The following is a 21,120-nucleotide window of genomic DNA, read 5'->3' as shown; positions in this document are numbered from 1 at the left end:
AGATAATATGTACAGTGTTTGCCAATTATTGCACATTGTCTGTGTGTGTCCGTGTGTGTGTGTGTGTGTCAGTGTCCACTTGTATTCAGTACAGTGATGGCTTGTGGGAAAAAGCTGTTTCTGGGTCTGTTTGTTCTGGTTCTGATGGACCTGTAGCGCCTACCAGAGAGTAGCAGGTCAAACAGGTGATGTGCTTGGTGGGTACTGTCTCTTGTTATTGCCTCTGCTCTGTTGAGGCAGCGGGACGAATAAATGTCTCTGAGGGAAGGGAGGGGGCATCCGATAACCCTTTGTGCTCTCTTCACCACTCTCTGTAATCTCTTCCTGTCTGCCTTAGTGCCGCTGAAGAACCACAACGTGATATAGAAAGTTAGGATGCTATCTATGGTAGAGCGGTAGAAGGTCACCAGCAGCATCTCACAGATGTTGTTTTTCCTGAGCACTCTCAGACTCTCAATTTGAAGAGAAACAGTGGCCTACTCATACTTACCTTTTAAACAAACTGGACTTTCTCTTTGCTAGGCGATACATAACCAAAATAATAATGGTATAATGTATCATTAAAAAAATAGAAGGTATGGTGATATTAAAAATAATTAATGTTGAATATATTATTTTGGCAATGCCCAAACAAATATGTGTTCCTTTTCTCTTGGAAATGTGTGGTGTGTGAGTCTACATAATGATGGGAATTAAGTTTGGGGTCAATACACTCCTTGTTAGACCTTTTTTATATAATCCAGTAACAAAACAGAAATACAACTTTCCAAACCATTTATTCAGCAGTCTGAGACCCCAAACACAAGTTATGTTATCCATTTCTGTAGCAGACTTCTTAAATAATGTTAAGTATGTTTTTGATGGTAATTTGACTTTTGTGCTGCGGCTTCAAAAGGATAAAGGAGAGGAATACTGGAAAAAATGGGATCGCTACAAACATAAAGACTCTTAATTATATTCCATTCTATTCCAATGTGAAGATATATTTGTATTGTGTACTGTACCTATGCTTTTCTTATATTATATATTGTACCTAGTTTCAAATGTGTGTATTGTCATGTCCTGGCCCTCTTTTGTTTGCTTGTTTCTTGTTTTATGTTCATATATAACAAAAAAAAGTGTTAAAAAAAGTATGTTTTTGAACAATTAAAGAAAGCCTGGAATCTCCACAAGCCCAAACAGACCATCAGGGTTAATGGCTGGTCATTTCCACTCAGTGATAGTGAGATTCTGTAACGCGGACTATGATGAGATGGATGACTCACTCAGGGTCTTTTGCACTGACCTCTCTTTTGGGCACTCTAATCAGAGGCTGCTCTCTCTGATGTCAACCACTGGAATGGAAATGTGTTTAGAGTTAGTGTGTGTGTGTGTGTGTGTGTGTGTGTGTGTGTGTGTGTGTGTGTGTGTGTGTGTGTGTGTGTGTGTGTGTGTGTGTGTGTGTGCGTGTGTGTGTGTGTGTGTGTGTGTGTGTGTGTGTGTGTGTGCGTGTGTGTGTGTGTGTGTGTGTGTGTGTGTGTGTGTGTGATTCTGAGGCATGCTCGTGCTGTACGCAGGGCAACCTTGGCAACATGGCCGTTGGATAAGTGAGGTGATGTGTGTGTGTGTGTGTGTGTGTGTGTGTGTGTGTGTTTATCTGTGTGGTGATAGCAATGCGGCCTTGTGGGCGGTGCTCCTATATATACAAGGCACTTTCGGAACCTTCACAGACAGAAATCCAAGTCCTCCCTGCAGTAACACTGTGAGCGAGTTCCTCCACTTCCTGCAAGAACATTTACAGCTCATCTTAATATTGATTCTATTTGATCATCTTAGTTCTCTTGAAAGCTGCCAGAAACCCCTGCAACAGAAAAATGCTGCCTGCAACCTTCAAACTGTGTGCTGGCATCTCCTACCGGCATACAAGGAACATGACAGGTGAGTGAGAGAATCCTGTCAAGATTGACATTGAGAAAAAATTAGGCCAAGGCAAGACCCATGGCCTAGTTTTTCTTCCTGTTTTACTTTCGGCATAGAGATATTCTTGATGGAGATAGGCACGTCACCCAGGGTCAGAGCAGCTGAATGAATCCATGAAGAAGATATACAGCTATTATTTTCTTGTGGTTTCTTTCTGTTGATATACCATCTGGTTTTACTGGATTTAGAATTGTAGTAACAATGTCCTTATTGGCCTTTGTCTTCCAGGTTTGAGAAAGAGTGCCATGGTCGCCATTCACCATGAGCTGAACAGACTAGCAGGTCCGGGACCCAGTAACTGGATCAGTCAAGTCCGCCGACGAAGCTCCCTCCTCAGTGAGTTGCTGCATATGATCGTTTGAGTCATCGTCACAAATCAAAATAATGTGGCTATACTGGATAACGGACTCAGTATGAAACCTGAAACTGCATATTGTAAATGCGTGTGGCCAAGAACAGGTGTATTGAAGTATTCTGCTTCCTATCCTGTTTTTCTCTATAGGTTCTCGGATTGAAGAGGAGGAGGGCCTAAGTGTGCAGGACATGTCTTATGTGAAGCAAGGCGAGGATGCATTGCAGAAGGCCATCAGCATCCTCAGTGAACAGGACGGCTGGACCATTGAAACTGTGGCCGTGAGTACTGAGACAGGACACACAGAATAGAAATAAAAGACACGTGATTAAATGTCTCAAGATTGATACCTCTAACCCACATGTATGTTTGATCAAATTGTGGAAAGAGAAAGTGTGAATAATTCCTGTGCTTGTTAACATCCCCCTCCTCAGGCCAATGGAGACAAGGTCCTGAGCAAGATGTTGCCTGACATCGGGAAGGTGTTCAAGCTGGAAGTGACTTTGGAGCAGCGCCCAGACAATCTTTACGAGGAGCTGGTGGGAAACATGGAGCAGATGGGGGAGTGGAACCCTAACGTCAAAGCGGTCAAGGTGAGAAAGTGCCATGATGAACAGGGACACCTCTAGTTCACCTTTCATAAAAGAGACGTATACAAACACAAAACCTATCAATCACAGTTAACGGAAGTTCACAATCCCACAGATCCTTCAAAAGATCGGCCAGGACACAATGGTTACCCATGAGGTATCCGCGGAGACACCAGGCAATGTGGTGGGGCCGAGGGACTTTGTAAGCGTCCGCTGTACCAAGCGCCGGGGATCCACCTGCTTCCTGGCCGGAATGTCCACTCAGCACCCGGAAATGCCCGAGCAGAGGGGTGTTATCAGGTGAGAATAAGTGGGAGTCACCTGAGGGGGAAATAATGCACTTGACTATTGTGTGTGCAATAGATGAATGGATGCACCCAATAATGTTGTATAAACTGATGTTGTACATGGAACATTGTATGTTTCAGAGCAGAGAATGGACCCACCTGTATAGTTATGAAGCCCTGTGCTGGAGACCCAAACAAGACCAAGTTCACCTGGTTGCTTAACATAGATCTAAAGGTAAAAGAACACCATGTTCTGCCTCTTCCTCTCCGCAGTCAGCCACAAATGATTTGCATTTGAAATGTATTCAAGAGTTAAAGGAAATGCAGGATCATGTTACCCAATCTAAGAGTATCTTTGTCTGTGTCATCCGCAGGGCTGGATCCCAAAGACAATCATAAACAGAGTGCTCTCACAGACGCAGGTGGACTTTGCCAACCACCTCAGGCAAAGGATGGCTAATAACGTTTCTATGGAGATGGCCCATGTCTGTTGACACAAGATGCCTCTTGAGCCTTGGCACGGTGCACTTGACAGTGGCAGAAGAGCAAACGCTGCGCATTAAAAGAAATCATAGAAATCTGCTTGTAGCTGATGAACAAAAATCCAGAGAGTATCGAGGAGATGAGATGAGGATAATGTTTGACTTGAGATATTAGGAAAATATGAGCTCACACACTGGTTTCACTTTTTGTTTTTCTCTTGCCCCTCTTAGCTGAAAATCTGTAATTAGATTTTTCTTCATGGACACCAATCTCACACATTGTGTGCCCTGATTGTTTCTGATACATTCATCCGCATCACTCCACCTTGGCAGACACATAGAGTCAGTGTGTGAGCAGTAAAACGTGTAACAGACTGCTCATTGTTTTCTTTTGATAACACCCCATTTATTGTTCTTCCCTGGGCTGTGAAATTGCACTTTTATATCCATGTTTTATTTATTGATGTTGCTCAGATGCATTACATTACGATGACTGCCAAGTGAACAAACGCCTGCGATGTCATTGATGTTTATGTCTTTATGCTTTTATTATACTGTTGGAGGAGAAGACATTTGGATTACTCTGATTACTCTGTCCTTTCCTGAAGCATGAGAACCTTAATAAAAGCTCATAAAACATTTCACTTGTCGTGCTTAACTCAATAGAAACGTAGTCCACATGCACATTGGTCAAACAGACTTGAGGCAAAACATGAGAGTGAACAGAGAACCCAAAGCTCGTCTTGGAAACAGCACAGCAATAGCACATTATTCCACTTCAACAGGGAGGAGGCGGATGCATTCCAAGGTTCTTCATTAAACCCTGAAAAATGTAATTCATGATAAATGTCTTCCTCTCCTTGATGGATTTACAGGCCGACAGTTTGCCAGAAGGAGCAGGTGTTTGGCCGTTCAGATGTGTGAGGAGCTCTGCAGCGAGCAGTGCTGTCCTGAGCCAGCCGCACATTCCCTGAGATCAAGTATCAGTGGATTTCGTCCCAAACAGGAAATCTGTCCTCCATTATTGCCAGTTGTGTAACCTTTTTTCCTAACTTGTGTAGTTTCATTCGATCCAAAATGTTTTGGAACAGCTCATATTCTTGGCAAAGTGCAGACTGCAGAGGCCAGGATTCTCACTCTCGGTCTCACATGATCAAGATGGCTACACGATATTCCCCAGCGTTGTTTGGAAATGTTGTTATTATGACATATCACTAACAACCAAATTTCTGAAGGGACCTGACAGTATAACTTGTAATCTTTCGTAGCTATTTTTCACTTCTTCAACCAAACGTTTGGAGATCTTAGGCCCAAGAGACAAACGCCCAGTTTGATTGATCCAAACTCGAAATAAAATAAACTTTAGCAGAATAGTTCCAGGACTCGCTCCAAGGCTTCAGTAATGCAAAACAAACATTGTTTTCCCCTTCAAAGATTGTTCCAGAGGGTAATAATTGACATCTGCTTGAAATCCCTCAAAAAACTGAACATATGCAGATGTGAGGAGGGTTGTAGCCACTTGGAGATCTGGTTCCTTCATTTGTTTAATGAGAGGATGGAAAATCTCTGGGGCAGAGGGAAGATTACCCAGTGAAGATAAGTTGGGTAATTAGACCAGGAAGACAAAACAAGCTATCTGGCTGTCATATCAAATCCCTGGCACTGATGACGTCATTAATTGAATCCCTTTTTTCAATCCAATAAAGCTTTCCTTGTGTCCTTGAATAAAATTCTACTCCAAATATATATATATATATTTTTTGGTGTATCTTTAAAAAAATATATAGCCTAAAATAAAATAAAAAATAGGCCTAGCATAAAGAACACAATTTAGCCTAGATAGCCTACTCATAAGATAATAGTATGTTAGTATTTGTGTTTTTTTTATATTCATGATTGTGGAAAGATCAGTGTTTTCTGCTAGAAAAGGAGGTCAAGGGCTCCCTGCTCTCGGAGCCTGCAATCTGTACAGAGAGAGGGAGAGAGCAATGACGTAATGAAGCTACAGTCCGACAGGAAACCACAATTCCCAAGATGCACTTGAAATTACCGTGGCCACTGGACGGGGGAAGGGAAACTGAGATTGGAGGGAGAAACAGTCAGAAACTGAGGTACTTTTTAAAATGCTTCCTATCGCACATTATGCATAGTATAGTCAGAAATGTCGCGGCACTCAATGTTTCGTAGCGTTTTAAATCTACCTCCACGGGAAAAAGCAGGTTACTCCGTATGCCGCTTTCGGGATCGGGCACAGATTCCATCCCCGTTACAGTTCAATAGAGCGATACTGCTAGCCCGTTAGTTAGCCTGACAGCTGGCTCTTCTTGTGCTAGCCAGGTCTAACCTATTTAATTGCGCTTGACATTCATGACAAAGACGGTTTAGCTGTTTGTGGCATTATTTTGGGCCGGCTTGCATGCAGTATGTGCATTGTCTGAGGGAGCGGTGAAGCTGCGTCTTTGTGCCTGCGGGGTTGCTAGCTGACATATTGCTAGCTGGCTGGTTGCTACAGAGAATGTTGGCTAGCTGACGTTAGGCTGCTACTGTAGCTGTCAAAGCGGCGATAAGTCACAGTGCACTGTCATCTGAATAAGATTGACACATTAGTCCTTATATTTTTGTGGCTACACTGTGCCAGTGTTCTGCTGTGATTGACTTTGATAGTGTGATGTATCACAGTGTCAGGCAGTTTAAAGAAATATTTCCGTGATTCAGATAGTGATGGAGCAAATAGTCCGATATTTTACCTGTTTAAAAGTAACATTGTCAGACTGTAAAAATACTGCATTACAAGTACAAGTCATTCATCGAAAATGTTACTGAAGTGTAACCTGTAGGTTTTATACTATTGTGTTATTGAGTTTTTATTAATGTGTACATTTTGATTATATTACATGATGTTGAGTAGGCCTACTTGACTGTATAACTGTTCATTGAAGTGCATATATCTCATTATTTGTTGTATGAAAAATCTTTATTTCTAAAGTAGCTAGTATAGCTCTCAAATAAATGGGAAGTAAACAGTGAATTGTGCAGTAGTAGAAGCATAAATAAGTAGGCCTATGTCTCAAGGAAAAATGCAACTACATCAAAATGTGTATTTCAGTAGAATATGTACCTATTTAAACTACAAAATGTTGCTTTTCAAAAACGTACTACAAATTAATTATTGTCACTTATCGTTTAGCACTTATGACGTGGTTAAACCCATATTAATGTTGTTTGCATCATTATGTAAGTGATCTTTGATTTGTTTGATGAAGTGTATTAACTTTGTGTAGGTTAATATTTCCTTCTGTTCTAGTTTTCAGATAGTGTGTACATATGAGCGCCCTTCGTCAGGACCCTGGCCATAGAAGAACTCCATCCATGACCCATATGTCACAGGCCCACCTGCCCTTCTCACTCTTGTCGTATGCTGAAGACATAACACAGCTGTGGGGTGCCAGGAAATCAAACTGCGACGGCACAGGTACCTGTAGGCGCGCACCGGATTTGTCTGCAGTGCCAGAGTAATGAAGTGTCTCGGACGGGGAGAGCCTAGCCCCGAAAAGCAATGTCATTGTCCGGCTTGTGTGCACCTCTGATGGGGCTGATGAGGAGTGGACCTACTGGCCAAGCAGATCCGTGGAGGGGAGGAAGGAGGCAGGTTTCCAGGAAGCTGGTCTATTGATGGATAGCCATTTCCTCCTGTCAGCTCTGTTAGTCCGATACCTGCACATTCCTCTCGGTGTTCTACACGCTCAAGGTTAGACTTTTGGTTGGCTAGTAAAACCTGGCTGCCATCGAGAACCACACAACCAACGTTGCCATTACACGGAACAAGAGAATATGATGTGCACAACCCTGGATTTCCTCTGCCACTGACAGTTTTGTGAAATCGCACTGGTGACTGTGGACGTTGAGTTCTCTGTGTATGAGGAGGAAAAAGGAGAAACGCAAAGATATTTGCGGTTGCTACAGATGTGCACTACGGAAACCATGGTGGTCCATGCGTCAGCTCCTCAGCGCATCTCAGTCCATGACTACAGAAGGCTTTAGAGGCCAGGATCAGGAACACACACACACTCGCCAGCCAATACACACACTCATATGCAATGGAAGAAGACACTGAGGTCACATGTCACACTGAGGTAATCTTCAATTTCTTCTTTTGATCTTTTACGTTTTTGAGCAATTTAATCTCGTTCCAGCATCTGGGTTTACAGCAACTTCACACCGTTAAATCAGAGCAACACCTGCCGTGTCCGGCTAACAAAATGGAAATAGGTGCCATCTTACCACTGTTGCCATAAGGAGCCATATTCCCTATTTGTTCCACACAGTTTTTAAAATGTTCAACAATTAAGAGCTTGTTAGTGTAAGCGTTTCCGTCACACAAGTTTAATGTAAGGCCAGAGGTCAACGGTTCTCCCTCAGCTTTAGTTGTAATCACTGCTCTGGCTTGCTAAGTATGATGCCGTACTAGTGGCAGCTGACAGGGCATTTCCCTTAGCCCCAGCAGCTTGGTTTTGTACCGTAACATTACCTCTTGCCCCTTGGCCTCTAGCCTTGTGGGTCATGCTTTGTTTGGTAAACAGTTGGATAAGTACTTAATGACCTCTACCTAATTCGTATGGCCAACGTCTATCAAGACAGGAAGCTTAAAAATGAGACCGGAGAAGTGAAGCATTTGCAAGTGTGCAACTTCCGAGGCATCTGAGATTTTATTTGGCTTCTTGTGCTTGCTTTTTTTTCACAAGTTAGTTTCAGATTTCATTTGCCTAAACTACTAAAAAAATGTAATCACACTGAAGCATGCAGTGATAATGAATGATCTGTCTTAAAAGCATTGAACGCTGCACTGTTTTTCCATTGTGTACTTGTCTGAATCATATGCACTGTGTGGCTGTCCTCTGATAGGGCCTGAATGGTTTGTCCCATGAATGTAAACCATTAGAGGAAATCACCAATGGACACTCCAACCATAAGCCTGTGAGTACAGCTCAAAATGGCTTCTCATTTATCCATTGTAATGAGTATTTCCTTGCAATTCTGTAATTTACTAGTTCTTCTGTTCAAACTTTTTTTTCTTCTCAGGTCATGAACGGACTTATAATTAGTCATAACGTCACAGACCACACCAACGGCAATGCAACACTCAGATCCCTGCCGGTAATGACATTTCATTCTTTGTATCTCACTTCAGCAAACTCGGTCCTCCCTGAATGTAATGTAAGGTACTGTAAGGTAACATACTAATCCATTATTTGGTAACTGTCCAGATTTCAGCACTGAAGCAGAATGGTCTCCTTCAGACCCTGGTAGCCGGAGGGGACCAGCCTAAGCCTACAGGTAATATAGACTCTCACTGCAGCTTAGATCGAGCCCAAAGAATCAAGCCCGACCCTACCTGAGCCTCTGTGCATTCTGTCCCGTCCCATTAACTGTATTTATGGACCCGAGCCCGATTTAAAACCAGACAATTTATTCAACACAGTTGCCTGTTATAATAAAAATTTTAAAATTCAATTCCGAGTTGTTTGAATAACAGACATCTGAAGATGAGAACTAAATGAGTGAAACATGGAAGCATGTATTTTTATCAAAAACAGGGGTTGGGAGGAGACACGCCGTGCACAGTGTTGCAATTGCAAACACTAACATAGCTGTAACTTTAATATGTTTGGAACACGGTATGGTTTTAAGGTAAAGTTGTTAACATTTTCTGATTATAACACCATAGCTTAATCCCCAGTCCCCGCCCCAATTACAGTATGTAAATAAATAAATACATAAAACTAAGACTGGTTTGGGCCCAAGGGGAGATTATCTAACCTCTAACTCACACAACCTCTCTTTTGTCTCACATCCTCTTCCCACAGGAATTTGTGAGTATATCTTAGATACTACCAGGCAGCCGTTGCAAGTAAAAGCTCCCTCAGGAGTGCAGGCTGCAAGTGTGGAGGAACCACACAGTCCCAGTGGCACTCTTGAGTGATGCAAGCCTTTTAGGCAAGAGGGATTCATGAACGAGAATGAACAGGATGGGTGTCAGCTATTGCACTACAGCCTGTTTGCTAGATAGGCAATCGCCCCCTAAAACTTGAGTGTGTGACACAGGTGGAGGTTTTACTTGCTTTTCTTACCTACCTACCTTCTAATTTTTTAAATCCCTACAGAGGAAAATGTGGAGCTGGAAAAGGCCAGAAAGGAGTGGGAGGATCTGGAGAACGTCCAGCCAGGTCAGATGCACTTTGCCTTTTCACCTGTTTGAATGTGACATGTAAATGGCTGTTTTGACTTATATAATATATTATTCCACAGCTCTCACTGAGGACTCGAACCCGACTCCCCTCATCTCCTTCAATGAAGCCCTGCAGTACTTCCAGACCGCAGACCTCGGGGACTTGCTGGTAAGGAAATGCTGCGTACCCAAATTGTCCAATAAATGCCGAAATTTCAACTATTACCAACTCTCAAATAACAGCAGGGGGAGCTGTTTGTTGAAACAAACAAAGGCTGGAAAAACAAATCTAGCTGCACTATAATTACTCCTATGGTATCGCTGAAATAACATTTTCCTCCTGTATCCACACTTTTAGTTTGATGATACCACACTAAAGGTTCCCAGGAACGGGACGATGGAAGCATTTCTTGTTGAAACAGATGGATATAGTAATGTTTGCATAAACAGCGGACACTGGCAAAAGCAAATTTTTTGAATTTGAATTTGAATTTATCTTCAGTGCCATACCAGCAACAGGGAAACCTCACCCACAGCTGAGCAGTGGAATGTGAACACAGTGAAAATAGCATCATCAAGTCTCACAGTCCAGCTGAAAAATAGTGGATGCAGAAGAATTGTATTGATTTGCTCTAAGTGTGATTTTAAAGGTGTAATGTCTCTTTGAACCTCTCAAACCATCTGTAGAAGAACATCCAGCCAACCATTCGCAGGACAGGTCTGGCCGCGATCACACACTTCCTCTTTGGACCTCCGCGGCTGCACAGGGAGCTCCTGGAGGAGAGGGATCTGGTCTTTGCCATCGCACAGTGTGAGTGTGTGTCCGTTGTCATCACCCCCTTCCCCTCCCCCGTTGTGAAGCACAATAGTGTTTCTCACATATACCATTGATTCTCAATTTTGCATATTTGTGTGTGTGCGTGTTTTTCAACAGGCCATGTGGACAACAGCCAAACAGTCCACATGCGTGTCCTACAGACCATTTATAAGAGGCTGATTGGCAGCAGGCTGGACTGTCCTCGCTTTGGGGCGCACTGGGAAAACATCGGCTTTCAGGGTAAGACATCTTTACTATTTATGAAATGGTTCTGGGGCCTCTTTGTACAGAAGTAATGTTATAATAATTAATAATTTTAGAATAAGAAAAAAATGAACACCATGACTCTGTTGGTTTGTTTTCTGTCCTGCAGGTACGGACCCAGCCACTGACCTACGTGGCACTGGTTTCCTGGGACTGATGCACACGCTGTACTTTGTGATGGACCCTGAGACTCTACCGCTGGCTAGAGACATCTACAAGTTATCACAACACCCTACACAGGTATCAATCAATCACTAAAAGGCTTAACATGTGCATGCATGTTTTATTTATTTGTTTTATGTTTATGCTCATTACAGACAACTATTTCAGAGATCGGTGCTCACTGATTATCTCACAGACACACTGAAACCCCTCCCTGCACTAGAGCCAAACATACATTTCCCCATCAGGGATGAATAAAGTCGGCTTACAAGACGAGCATATTTCAGTGGCCTTTGTGAGTATTCCTCGTGGATCTACATTTCCTCGTGTGTCTTCTCTGGTTTAGAACTTTCCATTCAGTGTGATGTCAATCAACATGACCCGCATCGCTCTGCAAGTACTCAGAGAGGAAGCCTTGTCCAAGTGAGTCAGCGCTCTTCACTCTCTGTTTACCAGCATCTCTTGGAGTATATATGCAGAGTGCTGTCTATTTGCTACACATTATCTCCTCTCACAAACGTTCCTCTTGTCCTCGGTCGTACCAGGGAGTGCAATCGTCGTCAGCAAGTGGTTGGTGTGCTGAATGAGTTCTTCGTTGCCACGTATCTGCACCTCTACCAACTGTGGAAGACCCAACAGAAGACCATTGCTGACTCTGGCTTTGTACTAAAAGGTAAATCAATTGTTGCATTGTTTCTACTGTCACTGAGCCCTTTGAAATAATGCGTGTTCGTTCATTTGTAATGAGAGGATCAATCATTCTGCTGCAGATGCAATGTATTGTATTACCATTTGACAGAGCCCGGTTTGCTGTTTTCCTCTCTTTTTACTCTTCCTTCTGAGCCAAGCAAAGCGACTACTGGCTCTGGTTTCACATATACTATAATGGATAGGGGTGTGTCCACTCTTATCTAACTCTTAGCTAGAAAGCCAATGAGTGTATTTTCAAAAACAGAAATGCGGTTAAACACAGATTGTCATCCTGGTATGAGTCCCATAGTGTCTGTGTTTTCTCACCCTTTAGAAGTGGAGCTGTTTGCCAAAAAGAACCCCAAGCAGATGCTGCGCCGACTAGAGGTCTTCCTGAAAGAGAGGCGGACAGGTGGAATCCCCCGTGGGACGTCTCCAGACCTTCAGGCCCAGCAGCCCTCTCCCAGCCTGGGGGAAAGAGGGGCCAGAACCGCCACGGGACAGGGAAGCAAGGAGAAAGAGATGCACTTCACAGGAGTGTGTGATATACCGCTAGACATGGAAGGAGACGCCAGACTCATCTAAGATAGACCCTGTGTGAGTGTGTGTGTGTTTGTATGTGTGTGTTTGTTTGTTTGTATGTGTGTGTGTGTGTGTGTGTGTGTGTGTGGGAAATCCTGTTTGTGAGTATATCTATTGCGGTATGTGAGAGTGGCTTGCTCACAGAGAGCTAGAGTCCCACCAGACCCTGATCTAGGACCTGCTATCTGAACCCATTCAAACACTTCCACTCCTTCCACTGATGCCGGGGTGCTGCACTTTGATCAGATTTAAGCTTGGGGTGGGCTTTCAGAGTTATATTAGATTTTTTTTTTTCTTATTGATGATTAATTTATTTTTTTTAAACTGAGAATATAAAACAGTCAAATACAAAGAGCTGATGCTGGTCAGAAACAGAAGATGTCACAAAAGAAACGAGAAGAAATTAAAAAGTACAGTTTGCACTTCTCTGTGGATTTAGTAGCCAAATCAATAGCTGCCAAATTCTTGTGCTTAAACTCTACTTGCCTAGAAGTCTAAAACGTGCACACTTGTGTCCCTAGGATCTCTCAGTCAGGGTGTGTTAGCGGTGCAGAAACAGGGGAGGAGGGGGTCATGGCACAAAGCGGCTTCTTAACGTGCTTGCTGTTCTCTCTTACTCCAAGATACAGCTCCAACACATGAGCACGCGAACGGCTCATAAGGAAAGCTAAAGGCAGCATCGTTTTAACGCTCTATTAACTTTATGGTGATAAGAGAGAAACAAACCAGTTTAAAGCCCTGCTATGGAGCAACTAAGCAGTTTTCTTTTCTCAGCATGAGTGAAGAGAGGCGGATAGAAAAGCTCTCAGTAGGTAGACTATGAATGCAGCTTGCTTCGAAGGTGCGGTCACTTTGCATTCTCTATTAGAGCGTGAATGAAGTGTACGTCATGTGAAAGAAGAACAGACCCTCAGTCCAGTTGTTTGCGTACTCATGGTGTCTGTTGCCAGGGGTCTGATAGACTAGGTCCAGAGCTCCCGCCTAATATGGGAGAATATATTTTAAATAATTTAAAAAAATAACTATTGTAGTCTTTTCTGAAGGGGACAGCTGTCATAACTTACATAACCGTTATGATAAAAAAGCACTCCAGAACTTTGTTATGAAACTGGTGGGTGGGTGACCAAGAGAAGGATTTTTAACACTGTTAAATTCCACCAGAACATCTTAACATCTTCTGACTTCTCAACTTTTTCATGGTTAAAGCCAAGGAGACACTTCATAACAGAGTCTGTGTGCTCGGCTTGGTCCCAGCTAAGTCAAAGGTCTGGTATGAGCTTTCTCTACATTCCGTTATAAAGCATGTGATTGTAATTTCTTTTGACCAGTTCAAAATTTATTCCAGTGTGTGTGTGTGTGAGAGAGAGAGAGAGAGAGTGTGAAAGGAAATAATGAGCTGATATTGATGAAGGGTGCCTCTCCTAGGAGATGTATGGTACAGTATGCAATCCCAGCTCTCACTCAATGATAATCAAAACGATAGTGCTGTGTGACGATAGAAATCGTTCCTAACTTCAGGGTTTGTGCGCTTGTGCAAGCGAATGTGTTCGAATGGACATGGGTGTGTGTGTGTGTGTGTGTGTGTGTGTGTGTGTGTGTGTGTGTGTCGTGACAGGAACTGACTACAGATGGGGGGCTTTCCTCTGCACACAATAAGCCAGCTTTACTAATAATAAGTACTTGATCCATCAAGCTACAAAGACGGTACTTTGGTCATATAGAAAATGGTACACAACATTTCTGAGGACGAGATTAATCCTGGAAGAACACATTCTTTACTTTCCTTTTTCAAAAGCCAGATGTTGGTTCTGGACACAGCTGCTTTCAGTGGCTCTCTGGCCTGGAATGGGTAGAGCTCCTCAGCAAAGCTGGTTCCTGCTCTGTGCTAATGTGAAACCGTCTCCCATCGTCGTAGTCTCAATCTGTAGCATGTTCAGGTAGCACTAGTACTGTAGCATCCTATAGCCTCCTCCTCTTCGTAAAGCTTGTTGATGTCATGTCTCAGTTACAGTCCGTAGGGTCAATGAGTGTGCAAACTGTTACTACTATAGCACATTTATTTGGTATTTGCATTAAGTCTCCTTCAGTAGACACACATTTAGGTGATGCAGCGTATGTTTCAGAGAGATGTGGGATAGGCTTGACATGTTTTTTGAGCTCAACCTTGTCTTCTAAGAAGGTAACAGTTCAAATGGTGCCTACATCCAGTGGAGTAGCCATGTGGCCATGTGGGGTAGAGTGCTGGTTGGTCCTCACTTCCCTTTTTTTTTTTAAATCCCCTCTTTTTTTTTTCTTTGAGTCACCGTGCCACAGTAGACTTCCTCCATTCATGTAAGAAAAGTAAACGGAGATGATGTGACCCCTAAAACATGCAGGCCTAATGGACTATATACATAAACAACATACACGGGCATGTACATTTTCTACGTCAAACATCTACTCGAATTGTTGTATTTTGCCATCCTCGTTTTCCACCGTTTGACTTAAAACATGAGCTGATGTAGGTTAGCCAATCGTTTGCGAGTGGTTTTGATTGAACAGGAGAATTTGCACTGTTGTAGATATTTGATAGTATGTGTGATGTATGCAAGAGGAAACAGGCCATCTTCAATAGCCATAATGTTCATTATCGCCCACCTCATGAAAACAGGCTTCGTGGAGTCCGATTCCCCTTCCACGCTCTAAAAGAAATTGCACCGTCGTGGAGATGATCTCACATTTAGTTTTATTAAATTTTGAACTGAGGAGCAGTACAGTGTATGTAAATCAGGAAGTTTGTATATAGAGAATTAATGATTGTAACTGTATGATTGTCTGTAGGGCATTATACTGAAACACATTGCTTACCTCAAGTCTTGAGACAAATCTCTCCTTTCTCTCTCCCGATGTTGGTTTGGCCTCTCAGTCAGACTCTTTTATGTTTTTATGTCTCCTTGTACCCAGGCCTTCTCTCATTCCAATTGGACATGTTATATAATGTATATTCAACACCTGAAGCACTACGTAATAGCAAACTAACACAAAAGCTGGTCAATGTTACGTGTATTCTATTTAAAGACACATTTATAGACACTATATAGGCCCCACACACGCTCTGATGCACATTTGCCGATCTAGGGAAAAAAAGGAAAACTTTTAAAACAATCTATAATTGGCTGATGTTTACCATGTTTGAAATGAGCTGGATTTTCCTTGTGGCTTCAGTGGATAGTACAGTATACTTTTGCTGTGTTTTAAGTGTTTGATGTCCGGGAAAAACACTCGGAAACGATCCAATCTTTACAGCTACAGTCACGAAACAAACAGTTCAATATACGATTGTAAAGATATAGGCTTGATTAGCAGTCATAATGCGGTGTATGCTTTCGACCTTGGTATATATTCAGTATCCAAACAAGGCCTGATTTATCCTCTCATGTTACCAAAAGTTATATTTTCAGCCGTTGTAATAGATCATATTCTTATGCGTTGATCATCGTTCGGAAATCTCCTCAGTTGTGAAACCAGAACCAAGAGAAAGCAAACAAACAAACAAACGGGTTCTTGCAGGATGTGGGATGCTCTGAGAGGTGTGGTGTGAAGTTCTGCTTCCCACAGCAGCAGCAGCACGGCAAATACAATCACTTCTCTCAAGATCCTGCTCTTTATATGAAGGTGTTTTACGGTTGCCGTCGTCGATATGTCCCTCAGAGCATTTTATGACTGTACCTTGATTGTAGAAGCCCTATTTTATACTGAAGAGTTATTTCAGAATACAGTATGTGCTGTTGTACATTAAATGTATTGTATGGAGAAAGCTAAATAAATGCTGTTTAAAAACAAAAAGTATTTTCTCTTGGAATCAATGAACCCTTTTATTGAATCAACTCCTATTTATATTTTTTCAGCTATGAGCTGAAACCCTTCACCACATCTCACTGTGGGGTAACAGTGCACATCAGCAGTAGGTAGGCTATACAACACTGGCATTTTTGAGAACTCCCACATTTCAAACCTCAAATTTCCCTGTTGCTTTTCTGCAATTCAGCCACTAGAGTGCACACTTTGACAGATCTGCAACATAAAAGACCTAAACCACAGATTAACATAGTGTGTATACTGTATATATAGGACATCAATTTATAAATTGTGTTGAGGTGCTACAATATATACAGTTTTTTTTCCAAAGTATTGTACCACACAACACTGAGTGAACACAATCGGCAAACCAACGAGGAATCAAGTTTGACTTACACATTACTATACACTTCCATCTATTTGTCCATGCTTTAGCCTTAAATTGGTGTCACTTAACTCCTGTGAAATGTAATCCTAATCCTACTTTATTCTCCTTTGGTTGTTAAATTTTGAGTTCCTCTGGTGCTTCGTCATTAAGGCATATAACAGCACCAATATGTGCAGGCTGTGTAGACGGTCTCGGCTGGGTTCCAGAGCTTTCCAGTCTGCATCACTTCATCTTTCATGAGGGAAACAACGTCATTGAAGCCCTATTAAACATCAATTCTAGTAAACTTGCTTCCCTCATGTTGCCGTAACACAGGACCACTGCTGTACAATGTTTAAATATGTGCAAGTGATGAGAGAGGAGAGGTTCTGCATGGTCCCCCGGTCAATGAAGTTGGGATGTCTCCAAAGGAATCTTGGTGCTGCGTGCTTCTACATCTGTGCTTAATCAGAGCCGTGGCTGCGGTCCCACAGGGCCAGATGACTGGGCTGCGGCGGACCTGCTGAATCACAGCACACACACACAGGATGGAAACATATTTCAGCCAACCTTTTATCACTAATCTGGGCCAAAATCATCTTTCATATATGCTAATAGGGTGGCCTTGCTGTCTGTGCTTGTATTAGCGTTATTCAATGCGCACGTGGCTCAAGTGGAGAGCAAATGCAAGACACAACACCAATTAAATCCCTCAGGGGCCTTTTAAAGGGGTTTTAATCTAACATGCAGACTTCAGTTATGTGTCAGATGTCCTGCTGGAGTGTGTAGAGGAACACATGCCAGTGAGACTGAGGAGGAGAGAGCACTTTTCTAAAACTGTTTCCATTTGTACCTAGTGAGCCTGCTGGAATACAGCAGTTTTCTCTCACTCTTACTCTCCCTTGTCTTCCCTCCCCCAACTCTCTTTCTCTCTCTGTCTCTCTCTCTGATGTCATTGTTTCCTGCCCAGTAGATGCTGACTCTAGTCTGAAGACTTAATATTCTCTGCTAATGTTGACGTAAAGGTGTTTACAGATGCACATAAACATGATGACAGGCCCATTAAAACCCAAGTCTGCAAAGTGTGCTGCTTTTTAATAAAACTATGCCTACGTGTTATGTCTGGCCTACGCACTCCTATTTGTGTGTACAATAGTGGAAGTATTCAATTTTTTTCAAGCATTTGTATCACCACATTATAAATATCAGTATAAGTCATTAGTAATGTTTAAACTTGTAAATGTTACAAGTCAAAGTACTTATTAAACAAGCAGAATGGCCCCTGCCAATATCGGATCCTATATTAGCAGTGTTGGAATGTGAGTTAGTATATTTCCTCAAGTAAATTCTCTAGTACACTTGAAGTAAATAATTATGTAAGGCCTACACCAACACAAATTGCTAGCTGTCCATACTTATGTCTACTCGTTTTATGTCAGTGAAAAATATTAGTGTTAACTCTGTAGTATGCTACAAATGTATCTATTGTAAGTTACTTTATAAATCAATATGTATCATTACATGAAATGCTTATAACCTAGATATGACTATCTAACAATATGTAGCCTAAAATAATTTATAGAACAATGTAACATTAACAGGACTATGGATTGAGTAGAGCATTTTCTACCTAGCTACATTTAGTTGATAAAACTTTTATTGGAGTATTTTTACACTGGTATTGCAATTTTTCCATTAACAAAGAATCTGAATACATATTCCACCACTTTGTTTGATATTAATATGGGCCTAACTGTGTGATAAGAGCACAACTTAGTGGTGTTTGAAAGAACATACTAGCCAAACACATTCTCCTGAAAAGTTAGACACATAGGCTAACATAATAAGATACAAAATGCTCCAGTGTGTCACTCTCTGGTGTGACCTGGAGCATGTCTATGTTCCCACATTTCGAGGTAATCTAACTATATAATAGAGAATAGTATGTCTGTGTGTGGGTGTGTGACACTCCTATTTTAACCTCTCCCTGTCACCTTACCCTAACCCTAACCCCACCCAGCCGCCAGAGAAATGCCTTTAAACCTTATCACCAATTTCAGGAACATGTGGGACCAGGCTGTGGGAATATAGGGATGACCCCATGTGAGCAGTATAGCTAATGTTAGCTAGCTGTACATTGACATTGCTGTAGCTGACATTACAGAGTCAGTTTACAGACTTCATGAGTCTTGTCGTCTTGTGCTATACTTGTAAACTTGGTTTTGTTTTATCTCTTTATATCACTTTTGCCAGCCGTTCAGCAAAGGTTAGGACAACTTTAAATTGCTGCTAGCCACCACACTGTGGGCTACAGGTCCCACAAGAAAAAGCTAAGCTGTAGGCTACGTAGCGGGGAATGTCCTGAATGTAGCCTGACTTGTTTTATTTCTAATAACTTTAAGTTTTTATTTGTAAAAGGAAGCAGCTAATCCTCCTTTACTGTAGTTGGTCAATGTGGAGCTTATATTTGCTACCTTATAGGCCACATATTGTCTTTCATATTTTACAAATTGATCAAATATGTCCTATACGTAGCCTATCTAACTACACCTTCCAAGTAGGCTAAATGAAGAAGAGTAGGCCTAAGTATAATATTTGCATATGACATGTGGTGGGAGCAGAAATATAGCCTGTGTGACATAAATACAATGGCTTTACAATGTTAGAGTATTTTTTGGAAAAGACTCATTCCTCCAGTTTATGGAGCTTCTCCACTACAGAACAGATATTTCTATCGAGGAAGTAGCTGCTCCGGCTTTCCAGTAATTAAACTGATCCACAGACAGAGATTTTTTTCCATGCTTTCATTTGGCTTTTATTACTGAAGGCACTGCCCATATTTCTGTCTGTAGGCCATTGTAAAATAAAATGCTTGGGTTTGGAAAATGTATTTCCCAGCTAGCTCCCCTGTGTGGGTCTGTATCCTCGCCAGTTGAAAAAAAGGCCTTCACTTGACCTTACTGTAGCCTGAATTATCTGCCGCATTCTTTGCAGCCATAGTCATATCCTCCGCTGATATGACTGCATGTTGAAATACAGTTTTCTTGAAAATCAGATCCCCCACAGTGCACTTAACCTTTTTTAATGCAATTCTGCTGTCCTCATTGTCCCCGTTATCTGAGACTGTATGAGCTGAATTATTGTTTTGCATGCACTTGGGGAAATGTGCCTCAGTGTGTTTCTCTGTCTCGTCTGAAAATTCACTCAGTTTGAAACCCATTCACTGACTGGAAATCATTCTTGGACTCTACATATAGGAAGTTAATAGTACTTCAGTGGGCTGTGCAGAGCAGTGCTGTGATTGCATTGCCTTCTTCCAACGTCAGGAATTTCTGGATAATAAACCTCCTCTCTCATGGAAGATTGCAGGTGACGATGGAGTTTTTTTTTAGGAAAACTGGGGCAAAGACTTTAGCTCAGGTCATTGCATTTTGTAGGAATGTCGGCATCAGCGTGGGGTGACATGGTGCCTTGTTCCTCCCTCATACTTTGGCACTGTTTCCTTAACATAATTGTAATGGGATTTTGATGAATTTTGGAAAATTTTATTAAAATATTGTAATGTCTTGTCTTAAAACTTCCCCGGGAGTTACATTTTAGGGCCTGTGATGGATCTTTAAAACTTGTAATTTTTTCATCGGCTTTAACAATTCTTTGGTCATGTGTGTGTGTGTGTGTGTGTGTGTGCGCGCTCCGTGGCCAAAAAGCAGAAAGCAAGCACCCCAAGGAAACCATGACAGAGCACCACGGAGGCGAGGAGGAAAGCAAAGATCCATTCCCAATCCAAACAACAAGTCCTGGACCCGAGAAAAGAATGTATGTTCTGCTCTTGCCTTTTTTCAGTTTTTTTTTCTTTGAATTCCTCCCTCTGATGATTAGTGGTGTTTTGGTTTTGTTAACACACACACACACACACACACACACACACACACACACACACACACACACACACACACACACACACACACACACACACACACACAGTAATACGAAATCCCATATCCTCCCCCGTTTGCCCCGCTCTCCTCTTCCTCCTCCTCTTGCTCTTGTTGTGGAATTCAAGGTCCTCCACAAGTCACTCCTCTCTCCTGCTGTGCTGCTCTGTGGTGAGTGCGCACTTCGAGAAAGCTGCACACAAAAAAGGAGCTGTCTCCCTTCTCTGGTACAAGCCCTGTGGTCTGTAGGCCTCACCTGTCCTCCCTCATCTGTCCCCTCCCCCCCATCCTCCCCCTTGCAGTCTCCTGTCTGAGCCCTGCACCTGTTCTGACTCGTCAGCCAGGTGAAGGGGGATCCTCTGGCCTTATACACTGTTTTTTCAGCTGACCGTGGCTGTGGCAATTAAGAACCCCTGGCCTATTCATTTGACCTGGACTAATGCTTTGCTTTGCTTTGCTATATCTGTCTGTCTCTCTGTCTCTCGCTCTCTCTAAAACCCACCCACCACTTACCTCCCTGCCTGTCCCCACCCCCCTCCCACCCCATCTCTTGTCTAGCCCCACTCTGCT

General features: G+C 42.4%; 2 protein-coding genes across 2 annotated transcripts; both read left to right on the top strand.

Annotated features, from left to right (window-relative positions):
• Window positions 1-1,846: 1,846 nt before the first annotated feature.
• star (steroidogenic acute regulatory protein) lies at window positions 1,847-3,682 on the top strand (the record flags this gene model as incomplete). The annotated part of the gene is made up of 7 exons (XM_080038032.1): window positions 1,847-1,917; window positions 2,188-2,295; window positions 2,462-2,592; window positions 2,746-2,904; window positions 3,017-3,201; window positions 3,330-3,423; window positions 3,563-3,682. The coding sequence occupies exons 1-7, from the start codon at window positions 1,854-1,856 to the stop codon at window positions 3,680-3,682; spliced, it is 861 nt and encodes a 286-aa protein (XP_079894158.1). The 5' UTR covers window positions 1,847-1,853.
• Window positions 3,683-7,599: 3,917 nt separating this feature from the next.
• On the top strand, window positions 7,600-16,204 carry elmod3 (ELMO/CED-12 domain containing 3). Its single transcript, XM_080046301.1, has 12 exons — window positions 7,600-7,803; window positions 8,573-8,644; window positions 8,750-8,824; window positions 8,935-9,004; window positions 9,832-9,894; window positions 9,977-10,065; window positions 10,584-10,707; window positions 10,831-10,953; window positions 11,087-11,217; window positions 11,486-11,562; window positions 11,685-11,812; window positions 12,164-16,204. Exons 1-12 carry the CDS (start codon window positions 7,768-7,770, stop codon window positions 12,412-12,414), a joined length of 1,239 nt encoding a protein of 412 aa, XP_079902427.1. The 5' UTR covers window positions 7,600-7,767; the 3' UTR covers window positions 12,415-16,204.
• The last annotated feature ends 4,916 nt before the right edge of the window (window positions 16,205-21,120 follow it).

Source organism: Ammodytes marinus (genome assembly GCF_949987685.1).
Source record: "Ammodytes marinus genome assembly, chromosome: 2".
Taxonomy (NCBI): Eukaryota; Metazoa; Chordata; class Actinopteri; order Uranoscopiformes; family Ammodytidae; genus Ammodytes; species Ammodytes marinus.
This window is presented reverse-complemented; position numbering and strand designations above follow the sequence as displayed.